Source organism: Typopeltis vanoorti, chromosome 11 (genome assembly GCF_054136105.1).
Source record: "Typopeltis vanoorti isolate ZY-2024b chromosome 11, IOZ_Tvanoo_1.0, whole genome shotgun sequence".
Taxonomy (NCBI): Eukaryota; Metazoa; Arthropoda; class Arachnida; order Uropygi; family Thelyphonidae; genus Typopeltis; species Typopeltis vanoorti.
This window is the reverse complement of record NC_143559.1, coordinates 137713021-137729127: the sequence shown is the minus strand read 5'-3', so window position 1 is coordinate 137729127 and position 16107 is coordinate 137713021. Positions and strand designations below refer to the sequence as shown.

Genomic DNA, 16107 nt, shown 5'->3' with positions numbered 1-16107 from the left:
AGACCTCCTGTGATGAAATTGCGAATGTTTCTGAAAGGTTGATACAATTTAATGGTCTATGTAGTGATGTCAGGTCTATACAGTTTTCGAAAGATTTGATGATGTATTTAAATTTGTATGAATATTTAAAAATTTTAATTAATTAATTAAAAAAAAACTTTGAAGTTATTTTGCTAGAACTCATAGGTAGTATGGTTTACATAAGAAAGGCATTACTCTATGTCCAATTGTTGACTGCATAAATTCACCTACTTACTGAATAGTCAACTTTTTAGCACAACTAGAAAGCCCAGATTAGCAGCTCCTCATTCATAAAAATTTTTTTCACATTTTCTAGAAAAGTGAAGAACGTTTCCCTGCAACACCCTGATATAATGGTTAACTTTGATATAGAATCTCTTTACAAATATTCCTCTTGAGGTTGCACTACATCTACTTTCAGAAGTATTTACCCAGAATATAGCGAAATTATTTGACTTTGTTATGCACTTTGGATATTTTGTAAGAAAAGCTTTAGTCAAGTTGAAGGAACTGCAATGGGAAGTCCACTCTCCTGAACATGCTAACTTTTATTTAGAAGACATCCTTTTCTTGTCCATACACACCTTCATTTTGGGTTCATTATATAGATGACATTTTTGCTATCTGGTCCAATAATGAAGACAGGGTCTCTACTTTTTTCTATCTAACATAAGCAACCTACATCCACAAATTAAATTTCCTATGGAAATGGAAAGAAACAACAAATTGCCTTTTTTAGATATTCTACTCCTTCGCTCACCATCAGGTGAATTAATTACTTCCATTTATTGAAAGCCTACTTTCACTGGATGTTGCATTCGTCAGCAATCAGCTCACTATCCATCACAGAAGACTGAAATTATAAAACCTTTATTGTGATGTGCTCATACTATTTGTCTTACAACTCAGCTATTATAACAAGAACTCTTAAGTATTTGTCAGTGGCAAACCCTTCAGGATTTGCCACTGACTCTTCAGAAAACATTGATTGATTCAGCCAGAGATGCATGTGGTGAGGTTGTCTGCAAAGATAGAAAAATCAGAACTCCATGGTGGACACATGAAGTAAAAGAGGCAGTGAAGGAAAAGAAGAAAGCATATCAAAAGTTCCTGGCAAATAAGTCTTTTGCTCTTAGAGAATACAGAGGCTATAGAGAATACAGAGTAAGAAAGCTAAACACTGTGTAAAACTAGCCAAACAAAATTCATGGGAGGACTTTGGCAAGAACATAGAAAATAAATATCAAGAAGGTAGCAAAATATTCTGGAGGTTGTTGAAGAAGCTCAGAAATGGAGGAAAGAGTGCTGTAAAATGGAATTAGAGATGATAAAGGTGACATGAAAACAGGAGAAAAAGATATCCTTGAAGTATGGAGTAATTACTTTGAATATTTGCTAAATTAAACAAGCAGTGATAGTACAGTGATAAAAAAACACTCAACAGGCATATAGTCAGGAATACATATCCATATTTGAAGTAGAAAAAGCAATCGAAAGCCTGAAATGTGGAAAGGCAGCAAGAGTATATGATATTCGACCAGCAATGCTCAAGTATGGAGGTATAAAAGTCGTACAGTGGCTGCACTGCATAGTTCAGAAGGCATGGACAGAGGGACGAATTCCAGATGATTGGAGTACAGCTATCATAGTACCCATATATAAAAAGGGGAATAAAACTGAATGTGAAAATTACAGAGGTATTTCTCTACTGAGTGTTCCTGGTAAGATATATGCAAGTATACTTGAGAAACGGTTGAGAAGCATTGTGGAAGAAAAGCTTGGTGGAGAACAAGCTGTATTCAGACCCAAGTAGAGGCTCTCAGGATCAGATTTTCACGTTACAACAAATAGTTGAGAAATTGTGGGAATATAACAAGGATCTGTATATAAGTTTTGTAGATCTGGAAAAGGCGTATGACAGGTTTTCAAGAGAGAAGCTCTTTAAATCGCTACAGTTGTATGGTGTCAATGCAGCATTATATCAAGGTAGTACTTAGTCTTTATTTGAGTTGTAAGTCAGCAGTTAGAATTGAAGGAAGTACAGGAAGATGGTTTAATGTTAAATCTGGTGTGAGACAAGGATGTACATTATCCCCTCTGTTATTCATTATCTATATGGATCACTTTATGAAGGAATGTGGTATTAAACCTGATAACAAAATTGGAGATGTTAATCTCAGCTCTTTACTTTATACAGATGATGTTATACTTCTAAATAAATCCAGTACAAGTTTGCAAGATTCTCTGACTAAATTGAATAACTGTTGTAATAGCTTTGGTATGAAAGTCAGCAGTAACAAGACAAAGACAATGAAAATAGGCAGAAGCATTGAAAATATCAACTGTGCTGTGAATGGAGAACCTATCGAACAAGTAAAACATTTCAGCTACTTAGCCATGATTTTTAGTGAAGATGGTAAATTAAATATGGAAATAGACAACAGAATCAATAAAGCTGGTATGGTAAGAAGTCCACTGAATAAATTTATATGGAATAACAGAGAAATTGATCAAAATACTAAATTAGTTGTATCCAAGACAGTGTTCTAACCAATTTTAACTTATGGATCCGAGCTGGATTAGAAATAAAACACTTGACCAAAGACTAGAGACCACAAATATGAGAGTCCTGAGAAAGATTAGAGGGGTGAACACGTCATCAGTGGCAATATCATATTAAAAACAAGGATATTAGAAAAGAACTTAATATTGCTAACATCCAGGAATCTGTTAGCAGAGCAAATCTCATATGGTATGGTCACTTAAACAGAATGGGCGAGGAACGATTTGCAAAACAAGTGTTCTCTGCCAGGTTTGCAGGAAAAGGACCCAGAGTAAGACCAAGATATAGGTGGATTGATATGGTAAAAAGTGGCTTAGACGATAGAAGTATAAGATCTGATAATGTTGGAGTCTTGACAAGTAACAGACTGATTTGGAGGAAAATTGTAGATAGGAAGTTAGTGATGATATAAGTTCTTCATGTAGTACTATCATATCCTGTACACCTCTTGAGGGTAGATATCAGGAATTTGATGATGATAACTTTTAAGCATCAAATGATATATAAAACTCAGTGGCTTTTCAGAAAGGATCAGGCAACAGCTTTTTAATTTCTAAACTGTTAAAAAATGTTAATTTTTTAACAGTTTAGTGGCTACTTTTCTACCTATCAACAAATTAATAGCATAGTTTCCATCTCTCAAAGAATAAACGGTCTCTTCTAGCTTACTCTGGTGTCTCCCTGGAACAATGACAGTCAAAGTTCCTTGTGACTATCATCGTTCTTATTTTGGACAAACTTGATGCTATCTAGAAAAGAGAATACAAGAACACCAATCTTATATTAGCAACAGTAAATCAGAAAATCTTGCTTGGCACAGCATGGAATAGATACAGACCACAACATTATATTGTACTGAAACATACTTACTTATCAACAACGTTGGTATAAATTTGATCGCTTGATTAAAGAAAGTGCTGAGGTCTTACTTTGCCATCTGAACTTAAATTGGAATGACTGCCTCTCTGTATCTAAGATAGGATAGTCTTGTTTTAATGAATTATCAATATTGCAATATTTCCTCAGTTATACCATTGTGTTCTTTTATGTATAACATCACGCGGCTCTTACTTTTCCAAATCAATCCATTGTTCGTGTTTTACTTTGTAATTAACTATTGTTGCCACTAATGATAGCCTATAATATTCAAACTGAAATGTATGGCCTTAAATAAATAGTATTACTTATACCCTTTGTTTTTCGTGTTAATTTGAAGAAACTTCTCATGGCACAAGTATCTCTTAAACAGCAATTGATGACGATGTAAAAAAAAAAAAAATACAAATTAGTATTAAAAACAAAAAAGCCTCAGCCTTATCCATGGTAGTAATGTACTCCAGGTTTATAATCTTTCTTGGGTAGGAGTCACATGAAATTAATATTTCACTTTTAGAATTAGCTGAGATATCTCAAAACATAGTATACAAATATCCTGGCTATGAAACTTTCATAAATGATCATGATAGTTATAATCCTGTCCACAATAAGAATAAGTATGTTTGATATAAAGTACATCTTGCTCTGTAACAAATTCATTTTGTTATCCATTTTCTTTTTCCTTTCATAGCATTGCAGCATCACAGGATATTATGATCATGAAAACCACGTTATCTTTCTGCATCTGATAGGAATTTCTGATACTCATTATGTAGTTCAAGCTTGTAATCTAATGGAAAATCAGTTTAGAGAAAAGGTAACATACTTCTCTTCCAGTGGCTTTACTATATCATGTTAAATATTAGTTTTTGTTTCATTTTATAAGTGATTACTGATATTTCCATAACTGTTTGCCATCCATTACTTTAAAATGGCATCTAGATTTAAATACTATATATCAGGAGGGTTCCAGAAATACAGCTTAAATCTATTCATAGAAAAATCTTACTTACCAAAGGTATCTTGGTCTACTCTATATAAATATTGTTATAGGCAATGTTTAAAAAAAAAACATTTTGTTACATTTTCTTTAATTCTCATTATACATTACATTACACATATTTATACAGAAATATGCTTCAATGTGGATTTAAAATGTACACCACCACAAAGGTCATCTCAACAGTTTGTGTTTTCTTTCATTTAATGTTCATAATGAAGGGTAAATTTATATAAATTATCCAAGAACAATAATTTAATGGGAAAGCAAATTATAAAATTCATAAATACAAGTAGGTGGTACTTAGTGAAGACCAGACTCATTTTTCATGGTGCACTCAATCACATTACCTCGTCTTTGCTTGATGGTTATATTTTTTAAATAACAATATTAAAAATAATCTGCATTATGTTAAAATTTTCAAGCATTTATTACATTAAGCCGATTCATGTTGTGAGGTATGAAAATAAGCTTAATACAATACTATATTACAATTGTGCACGTAAGGAGTAAAGGTATTGGAAGAACAAGATGTATAGATGTACTACAGTATTTAATTAGATTGTGCCAATTTTAATTTTTGCTTAATTACTGGTTTATTTTGTTAATTAAATTGAAAGTACATTTTTTTTAAAGAATCTTATCTATTATGTATGTTATGCTCTTTTTATACATGTAAGGTTAATATTGAACTAAATGGCATTGGTTTGATTAAGAATTATATTTATTGAAAATGATAACTGTAATTTAATTTAATGCATATATGATATGAAAAATTTGCATGTTTTCTCGCACACACTTGACTATGAGATTTACTGTTTTCAAGTTCCATGACTATAACATGCAGTACTAGCTGATTGAAATTTCTTGCTTCATGACTAAAATGAAAAGAAAAAATATTGCTGTGAGAGAAATAAGATTTCTGGAACTCAAAAGCAAATATTTATGAAATCTTTCTATATGAAAAGCGTTTAAAAGTTCAGTGACAGAACATCTATGGAGGGGGGAAGGTACAGTGAGAGAGTTTCAAATTACTAAGAAAAGAGAAAGAAAAATAAAGTTCTGAACCTTAAAGGAGACAAAAGGAGAGAAGAAAATGAAGATGATTGATGATTACATTGACTTTTGGAGAAAATTGCTGTTTTTTTTTTTCAATTCTTTAAAAGAGGACAGAGAATGCTTGTAGGTTTTGAATTAAGTATTTCAGATCCACAAGCTATTTCCAGCTCTCTTGAAATAAAACTTCTTCAATAAATTCGTTGGCACCCATGATCAAATAACTTCACAGTGAATGAGATGATGTTTTAAATTGAAAAAGAGTGTAAATTATGCAAAAAAAGAAAAAGAAAAAAAAGTTAAATGCATTTAGAATGAGGCTGAAAATTTGCTTGCCACCTTGTCTTTGTTAACTTGCCTGTGGCGAGTGGATTTCTGGAGCCCTTTCATATATATATATATATATATATATATATATATATATATGTTGGAATGAACATATAAAGTATTTAAACCTAGAAGACTTAGTAATGGAACCTTTTATAGTCAGGACTAAGATGTCGGAGTATTTCTTGCCAGACATGGAAACTCATAACTGCAGAATGTGTAATCCTGAGAATGTATATATTACTGAGCTATTTGACCAATACTTTGGACACATTTTCTTCTCAAAACAGTAATAAAAGGTAAAGTTTCTGGAAAAAGAAGGGGTAGATCTTCAATGAGATGGTGTCTGGAGATGGTGACTAATCTTCATAGAGTTGAAATCTCCAGAAAAGCATATAACAGAACCACATGGCAAGGACTGGTGTGGCACATTACCAAGCATCTGAGTGACCACATGGCATCTGTTCAATGTCTGTCTAATGAACAGATGGATGGTTGACTGATGCATCTTTTGTTCTTTTGGTGGGAATCCATACAGGTGGTTGTTCATTAACTGGTGGTCCTCCAGGTAGAAGTCAAATGTCAAGGACTTGCTCTTATTTTAGAGAGGCTGGAGTGAGAATAGTGAGTAATTACCTGATGTTAGACTAATCTTCCCTTTTTTGAATGGTTCTGAATATAGACATGTATTGGGATTGAAACTGTATGTAAAAGTGTAGAACAATACAGGGGAGAGATTTTTGAGCACAAACTTTCAGGAAGATACTCATACAGTTGGGAAGATACCATTTTTGGTATATTGGTATCTCTTGATGTCTTGTGATGCACTGTTTATGACGCATGGCAATGGCAGAAGCTGATTTGTCTTGGTCATTATGCAGGAGTTGGAAGAGAATGATGCTAGAAGGTCAGTCTGATCTTTAGACATATTAGTGCCATCTGAGTGAGAAAGGTGGAAGGACAGATGAGCAGAAGTTATGTCTGTGACCTTTACAAGACACCAGAAGTCATGACTTGCTTTTGTTCAGGAGGCAAGTTTTCTGTGTTTGGCCCCTTCATAGATTTGGATTTGTTGATGGTTGTTTTGCATTTGTTGCATGTTTCAGTGTAAGCTGAGAATGAGCCAGGGTGCTTGCATTGAGTCACTTATAGTATTCTGAATTTTTCTCTTGCACTGTCTTGATGCACCTCATTAAACCATTGTTTGGAAAATTAGGAATTTTGACTATAGTGGGAAATGTAGGCCTTTATTGTAGTGTAACTCACTGAGAGCAAATGTTTAGATCAGAATGGAAGCAGTAGTCAATGAAAATGAAAGGAAGAGCTGAAATCCCAGAGTTCATCCCACTTATCACTGTTGTAGTGTCAAAAGACACAAGGTTGAGAAGGACTGAGTGAAGAGCTTTCTGAAGAAAAGGAAACTTGCACAAAGTTTTGGTTTGAGTTGTTGGCAATAGAGGTGACTCTGTGGTATATTTGGAAGTGGAACTAGTTAAGAAAAGGTAAAGAAAGGCTTAGGTATTGTTCATTATCCATAATGAAGCTTGACAGTATAACTGACAAGAGGAAAAATACATTTATTAAACTCGGTAATATTTTGCTGGTTTTCTCCTCAGCATCATCAGAGCACAATGATAACTGACAGGCACACAGCACTAAACCAAGTAATTGTAGAACCAATTTATACTTCTTTGTAATAAAGATATTTTTCTCCATCTGATCATATGTGAAGGAGTATCCAGAGCATGGTCTGCCAATCCTGACTTACCACACAGATGATCTTAGATGTAAATATTCTTCAAGGACTGATCTACCAGTCTGTCCAAAGTAGACTAACTTCCAGGCACAAACACTGCTGGATATTCAAGAGGATGTAGTTGATCTTTAGGAGAACGTATAAAGGGAACTAGTTGAATGCAAGGTTGGAAAGTGGAGATCATATTAGCAAAGAACTTTGGGTATTTTTCTGATATATCCTTAACATATAAAATGGAAATGGTTTTTGCTGTGATCCTGTGTGTTGGTGTAGGAGAGATGGGAGATTGCATGTAATATTTTATCTATTTTATATGGTCTGTAGCCATTGGCTAAAATGGTGTTGCAAAGGTCTCTAAACTCAGTTTCAAGGGCTGTGTCATTTGAACAAATAGTCCTGGCTCAGTGAGTAAGAGTTTTGAGGACGCCATACTTTTTGGAAGGATGGTGGTGTGATTGTTAATGTAAATACCTACCAGCACGAGTGGGTTTTTAGTAGAGAAGTGTAATGAGCCATTAGGAAGGCATATCACTAGTGTATCTAAAAAGGGGAGACTATTGTTACTTTCTTTTCTTTGGTGAAGTTTATATTAGGATGTTGGCTGTTAAGATGCACCAAGAATGTATCCAGTGTGTCTGGACCATGAGGCCAAACAGCAAAAACATCATCAACAGAGTGCAGCCAAACTGTTGGTTTTTTGTGTGGCTGTGTTGAGAGCTTGGTTTTCAAAATACTCCATATAGAAGTATGCTAGAGGTGAGGGAAGAGATGAACCCATAGCAGTCTCATTTAGCTGCTTGTATATTTTTCCTTTCCACAGGAAATAACCAGCATGTATGTGAATCTGAATAATTCAATTATGTCAAGGGTGGAAATGTGGCTTGATAAGGTCAAGGGTCTCCGTCAAAGGTACATTAGTGAAAAGTGAGGTGATATCAAATTTGACTGTTGTCAGAATTGTCAGTTAAATTTTCTGTTAACACTACACTTTAAAAATGTGTAAATAATTTTTAATGGCTGAGGGAGAGTTGCCTGTAAGGAAGGAAAGTGATTTGGATAAATGTTTAGCCAGTTTGTAGGTGGGGCTGTCTGTGCTATCTACTGTTGGACGAAGGGGGAGGTATCGGGTTCTTGAATTTTAGAGTATTTCCAGGGTGGTTGGACATGATAAGGTTTAAGTTTTTTGGTAATTTCTTTAGGCCAGGATGTAACTTTTTTTTTAATAATTTGTACACTTAAAAAAAAAGTGTGCACATTTTTTAATGCAGGAGCTAAAAACAAGAAAATGTTATGAAAGGAATGAAAGAAACTTTGGGATTTTGTACCATCCTAATCTATGATCTGACAAGTGAAGGAGTATTTTATTTTCTGTTTAATTAATTTTTCTGTTGTACTCTTCTTGGTTCATAATGGCAGTGTCATTACTCTATCAGCTTTAGTCAATAATTTGTTTGTTCTTATATAGCTTTCTAAGTGCTGATATTTCTTTTAGTGGAATGTTATTCTTGGGAGGTTTGGATTTACTTGAAACACTAGCCATATCCAACCAGATGTTATTAGCCACGGTTGGTGCAAGTTCATAGATGCCACGTTCTACGCTGGTAATAATTTTTAAACACTACTTTTTTTGGGCATAATGGCAAAATTATGCCCACTACTAAGTGCATTGATTGCATGAGAGTGTTTGCGATGACATGTTTACGACTACATGTTCTTGTCATAGTTGTGGTTGGGAACAGCTCTGCTGTTGAAGCACTGCACATTTTTTCAGATGATTCTTAATTTTTTCAAATTCTTTACTTGCAGTTAGATGGAGATTAGAATAGACCACAGTTCTAGATTGAGTATTTCCAAAAGCTCATCGTGTAATGTGGCAATGGCAGCATTGATTTTTGCCAACTGGACATGAGTGCCAACGATCTGTTCACAAATTAGTGCTACACTTATCTGCATACAAATACATTTAGCTTTTGCAGAATTAAACTTCTGTCGGAATCTTAAATAGTTTGGAATGGTATTTGTGCCCTGACATATCTTGAGGAAGGTCAGCCGATTGAGGTGTCTCGACAGTTTCACTTTCCACTTACTGAGTTGATGTGCTTTATGTGTAATTTCTTCTCCTTGTAGAATTTGAATATGTAAAGAAAGGCGTAGATGTTGTTAACAGTATAACTAACACCAAGAACAAAAAAATACATTTATTAAACTCACTATGCAACAAATATAGTTGCATTAATTTACCAAAGATCTGGGAGACTATAATTTTAACACTTAATAGCCAGAATTACCTGAATTAACTTTGTAGTTATCTGATCCATAGATGGTGCCACACAAGGACATTAGGTATCAGTTATAACTTAAATTGTGTCTACAATTACTTGGTTTAGTGCTGTGAGCCTGTCACAGTTATCATTGTGTTCTGATGATGCTGGGTAGGAAACCAGCAAAATATTAGTGAGTTTAATAAATATAGTTATTAAGTAAATTTATTAAACACTTTGAAATGGTATTTGTGTGAAAGTTTATAGATGCCACGTTTTTCTGCTTGGTGTTAATTATAGCGTTAAGCTTCATTATGCATGGTTATGAAAAGATTAAGGTTGTTGGGAGGGTATAGTATTCTAGTTAGTAGTTGAATAATTTGCATTAGATCATCACTTACAACAAACACTTCTGGATCTCTTTCAGCTTGGTCACTAGAAAAGGGAAGCGAGTTAGAATTGTGGACATGGAATTCACCTAGGATGATAACTTCATGTTTGAGTATTTAGACTGCAGATAGTCAGGATTTAGTGCAAAAGAAGAAGCAGCAAAGTGATTTTCAGAATTTGCAGAGCAGTAGATGGCTGATGAATTTAACTGAATGGTGCAAGGAAACCTTAAGCCAGAGAAGGTCAAAAAGAGGATTCTTGATTTGGCATTCTCAGGCATGGGACCTTGGATTTTCACAAACTGTCTAAACAAATAGTACAGAAGTTCAGTCAGAAATAGGCAGTGAGCTCTGGAGGCCTCTAAGTGATATGTACATAATTTGATTACATCCTACTCTAGTGGTGTAAGATGAGCATCTTTGATGCCTGTACTTGTTGTTGAGCAGACTAAGCTATGGATCATCATTTAGTAAGAGCCAAAATAAAACTGAGACACTAAAACCTTCCAAGTCAGGCCTGTCCTACTAGGCTGGATTTCCCTAGTGGAATCGTAGAAGAAACATCAATGCAGATGCGCTCTTGGAGACTAGTGAGGAAAACACACCTGAAATACTTTGGGAAGGAGTCAAGGTTATAATACCGGATACAGCCAAGAAATATCTACACTCAGAACACCAAAAGACCCATGGTTGTCAGATTCAACATGGAACCTGATCAAAAGGAAGCAGTTAGAGAAACAAAGATACTCAGGGACTGAAGAATATAAGAGATTATGTAGAGAAGTTAGAATGTGAATTACAAAAGCATTTTTCTTTCTTTTAGGATTACATGGTGGTCAGCATTCATAGTGAAGGATTTATGGAGACAGAACACACTTGTTAGAATAATTACTTTAATTATCATCAAGAAAGTAACATTCTACATTTCAACCTCTGTATTGAGGTCATCATCAGGAAAAACATTTACAAAATGTTTTCCTGATGTTGATAAGGTTTTATCCACCCCTGGGTGGATAAAACCTTACCCACCTAGGGGTTTACAAAATTCAATGTACCTGTAACCTATCTTACATAAGGGGAAACAGGACACACCATTCTGATTAGAAAAGATGAACACAAACGCCACATTAAATACCTGTTTTACCATAATGGAGGTAAAACAGGCCTGTCAGACCATGCACTCAGAATGCACTCACATCACAGAATTGACTGGAAAGGCACACCAAATCCCTACACCTCACCAAAACTTGGTTTGAAGGAAAATTCAAAGAAGCCTGTGAAATACTGAAACATCATCCAAATCTGAACAAGAATGATGGATTAATTACTCTAAGAATTTGGAGGACCCATCTTCAACCTGTATATAGCATCTAGAACAACCAAAAACAGAAAAAAAATCTTAATATGAGAGGACTTTAGAAATTGCTTAATGTAGTATTTTTTTTTGCCAGTGGTAAATTATTAAATTAGCTAGAGTAAATGATTAACAAACATTTAGATTCATCTTACTTTTGTATAGTGTCATGTAGTTGTATTCTGTACATATGTATGTTTTCCTGATGAAGATCTCAATACAGAGATCAAAACTTCAAATGTTACTTTCTTAATGATAAGTAATTATTCTAACACGTGTGTTGTGTTTCCATAAATCCTTCACTATGAAAAGCATTTTTCATTCAGTTCATGACCATAAGGACAAGTTTAAGCTGAAAATGAATGTTATCAAAGACAGGAAACGGAGCAATACTAACAGAACTAGAAATCAAAAAATAGATGGAAAGAGTACTGTGAGGAACTGTACAGCAGGGAGAATAAAGGAAAATGTCAATTTAGAACCTGTTCCACTTAGGCATGCAGTTGAAAGAGCAGTTTTTTATGTGGCTCGCACCCACGAAAGGGTATATATGCAAACCTATAGTACATTTGTACAGTGGGGGAGCTAAAGATTTTTAAAATTTATTTTTATCATTTAGCTGTGTGTGTGTGTACTGAAAAATGCACTGAAAAAATAAAAAACAAGCATATATATATATAAATCAGAGCCATTAGACCAGCCTTGTTGTATAGAGCAGAGACATGGGCAACAGAGAGAACTCAAAAGGAACAATTAGAAAGAACAGAAATGATGGTTAGAGTAACTCCACTATCTGAATATCAGGAAGGTGGTGGTGGGGGGGGAACATGACATGTCAAGAAGACTGGGTGCTCTATTCTTATTCTTTAGTGCATCAATCCAAAGATTGGTTGGTTATAGTAGCACATCATAACATCCTGTCTTGTGACCTCTTTTTTTATCTCTTCATAAAACTCTTAGCGCCGGTTAGCATCATTATGTTATTTATATATAAAATTCTTGGTTAGCATCATGGCCTCTTTCCTTCTACAGTCCCCTCTGTTATTTCTTTAATGAGTCTCACATGCTTCAAATGGTGTCTAGTTAGGCTTTTTCTTCTCTTATTGATGTGGTTCAATAGTGACCACGCTTCAAGAACTATATTTAGAACTTCATTACTTTTTCTTTCTCTCCAACTAATTTTCATCATCCTTCTCCAGCACCAAAGTTCAAATGCCTCCAACTTTTTGATGTCTTGTTTTTGTTAGCATCCAGATCTCGCAACCATATAATGCAATTGCTCCATATGTATGTCTTCACTAGTCTTTTTTTGAGCTGGGTGCTAAGTCCTTTACTGGTAAAAATGTTTCTTCTGTTTTAGAATGCTTTTTTGGTCAAGTTTATTCGTGCTTTAATATCTGATTGGCTTCTTCCATCTTCTGTGATAAGACTTCCAAGATATTTAAAAGAGGATACCTGTTGTATTAGGTTATTATTTATTTCCAGATTTATTTTCATTGGATTTGCTTTACTTGTAATTAATAATTTTGTTTTCTTAATTAATTTTTAGGTTGTACTGTGTGAAAATTTCTTCCATCTTTGTCAGGGTGGATTTCAGTTTGTCTCCGTTATCCGCTATATCATATGCAAACCACAGCCAGTTAATATCAATTCCATTTATCTTAATTCCTGTTTCTATTAGTTCTTTCAATTTATTTATTGCATCTTCAATGTGGAGATTAAACAGTATGGGTGTTAGAGAGCACTATATGGGTGTTCTATATGAAAAGCAATAACCAGTAGTCCATTACATCTGCAGTGTCACTGTAGTTATAAAACCATAATGTGTGTGTGTGTGTACACATACACAGTCATACCCCGACTTACACGAATCCGGAGTTACGCGGTTTCTTATATTTACGTATTCCCATCCCACTTCACGCCTCACCACTAGTCGTATCTTTCGAGTGTCGGCTGCATTCACCAGTGTCACACATGCTGTGAACAAGCACTGACGTGTTTCGTGCGGTCTCCATTCATACACGATTTTTATAGTCTACAAACCTTACGATTATTTAATGTTATGTTCTTGATAAAAATTTTATCACATAAAAAATAATAATGTCATCCAAAAGAAGCAAGTTCGATTCTTCTACAGCTAGCAAGAAAAGAAAAACATTGACTTTGGAAGCAAAACTCAACATCATTAAGGATTTTGAAGGCGGAATGAAAATTTGCAAGCTAGCAAAGAAGTTCGATCTACAGGAATCCGTAGTAAGAACAATCATAAAAGAAAGGTTTATAGATTTTGGAGGACATAGATTCTAACGAGGAAGGAATTGTAACCACAAGGCAAGGAATAAAAAAATCATTAGCTTGCTATGAAGAAATTTTGCAGACAAGAAAAAGACATTATATCGTCAGACGAATCTATTAGATTTTATAAAACCATAGATATCGAAATAACTTTTTTTTTTTATGTACGAAAAACTACAATTATGATTATATTTCTTAAAAAATATAGGTGTTTTTGTAAACCTTTGGTCCCAATTGTATGTTTGTATATATTAATTACATGCAAAATTATACCCAAAGTTATGCGAATTCAACTTACGCACTTTTTATAGTTAAATTAAACGTTTCAAGAAATTATGTTAAAATTGTATTAAATCTTGTTTAATAGCAAACAAAGTTTGCACATGATATATCTTCATAACTAGGCTGCTTTTATATATGGCCGACTTCACATTAATTGCCTTAGCATCCCATACATCTATCTATATAGAAGCAAACAAAGTTTGCACATGAAGATACTTCATGCACAAACTTTGTTTGCTTACATTACAGTTGGATAAAGTTTAATCATCCATGCAATGTGATCACTCTGCTCCTTGGTGATATGCCACACGATTCCTTGTCATGTGGTCCTGTTGTTTGCTTTTGTGGAGGCTTCTACTCTCTCAAGACCAGTGTCATTACGCACTATCAATCCATTTCATTGAGGGTCTACAACTTTTTCCAGGAACTTTACCTTATATTACTGTTATGAGTCCTTTCAGTCACTCCAAAGTATTTCAGCTTTCTTCTGTCAGTACCCTTAAGGAGTCTTAAAGTTCTACCAATCCTTTCTAGTACACATCACATGTCAAAAGTAGCTATCCTTTTTCTATTGGACTTCTTTAGGTTCCAAGTTTCACATCTATAAGTCACTATTGAAAAAACAACAGCTGCATTCAGAATCCTGAGCTTTGTTCCTGTGTAGATAGATCCATCCTTCCAGATTTTAGACAAGTCTCTGGCTGCTGTTTTAGCCATTCTTAATCTTTTTTTTTTTTTTTGTCTTCTGAATAGCATTTCTTCACATTAACGACAGATCCCAAGTATTCGCATTTGCTGACTTCAATTATTTCTTCATTAAGGTACACTTGTTTTTCAGTAGCCTACTTTCCTATATTTCCTTTGAGAACCATAATCTGTCTTGTAGGATTGAGTTTAATTCCTCTGTTCTTGCTGATCTCATTAACTCTGTCAAGTATTCATCCTGTTCTTCCTTATTATTACAAAGAAATACTGTGTCATTAGCATAAAAACCTCATTGCGGACCCCACAACAGAGGCTCCTGGCTTTGACCTGCCCAAACGACAATGGGGTACACTCAACCACCTGAGGATAGGCCATGCCAGATGTGCTACCATGATGTACAAGTGGAGCTTGTCAATCCCCAACATATGACTGTGGTGCTGATCAACAGACCATCAATCATATTATCCAGGACTGCTCACTGCTAGTTTTAAGGGCACATTGACGGACCTGTTCCAGGCTACCCCAGATGCAGCGCAATGGATTAGAGACAATCTGAATTTAAATTTGTGATTTTTAGTATCTAGTTTTAGTATATATATATATATATATATACTTTTTTCTATTTTTATCTTTTTATTTGCACAAATCCAACCCATACGAAATGTATGTATGTAGCATACCTCAGGTTACTGATCCATCTGTCATTTATCCTAATTCCTCTCTTAAGCTCATCCAGTGCTAGAGACAAGTATCAGCATAGATACCTAAACAAGTGTGGAAAAAATGGATCTGCTCCTGGCGAATTGCTATCTGAGTGGACAACTATACTTTTCAGCATATCCAGCTTCACTTTTTGAAGTAATAACCAATTTCTTCTTGGTGGGATTTCTTATTACAATATTTCTATTTATGTACTATTGGGTTCTGAGTTAACCCAGATCAACGTTGATAATTTCATATTGTAGTTGTTTCAGCCCATACTTCTTGTGGGTGACTTTAATGGACAGTACTCTATGGGGTAGTGCTAACATGAATGGGTGAGGCCAGATTTTTGAACATATGCTTAGCAATAACCTTCATTTTAACAATGGTCACAATATACATACATTTCTTCTTATGCCTACCTGCTTGCATTATGTAATAGATCTTGAAATATGCACTCCTGCCATTTTTTCACTGCTTGGTGGAATGTCAAAGAGAATATTTATGAAAGTGATCCATC

At 34.6% G+C, this 16107-nt stretch overlaps 1 protein-coding gene across 2 annotated transcripts in view; it reads left to right on the top strand.

The window, feature by feature from the left end:
* The window catches only part of LOC150102101 (nonsense-mediated mRNA decay factor SMG8), a 384051-nt gene that overhangs the window by 46857 nt on the left and 321087 nt on the right, over positions 1–16107 (top strand). For both annotated transcript variants that reach the window (XM_090399980.1, XM_090399979.1), the window contains one exon: positions 4152–4277. In XM_090399980.1, coding sequence (XP_090256106.1) covers positions 4152–4277 — 126 coding nt within the window. The remainder of the gene's footprint in view (positions 1–4151; positions 4278–16107) is intronic.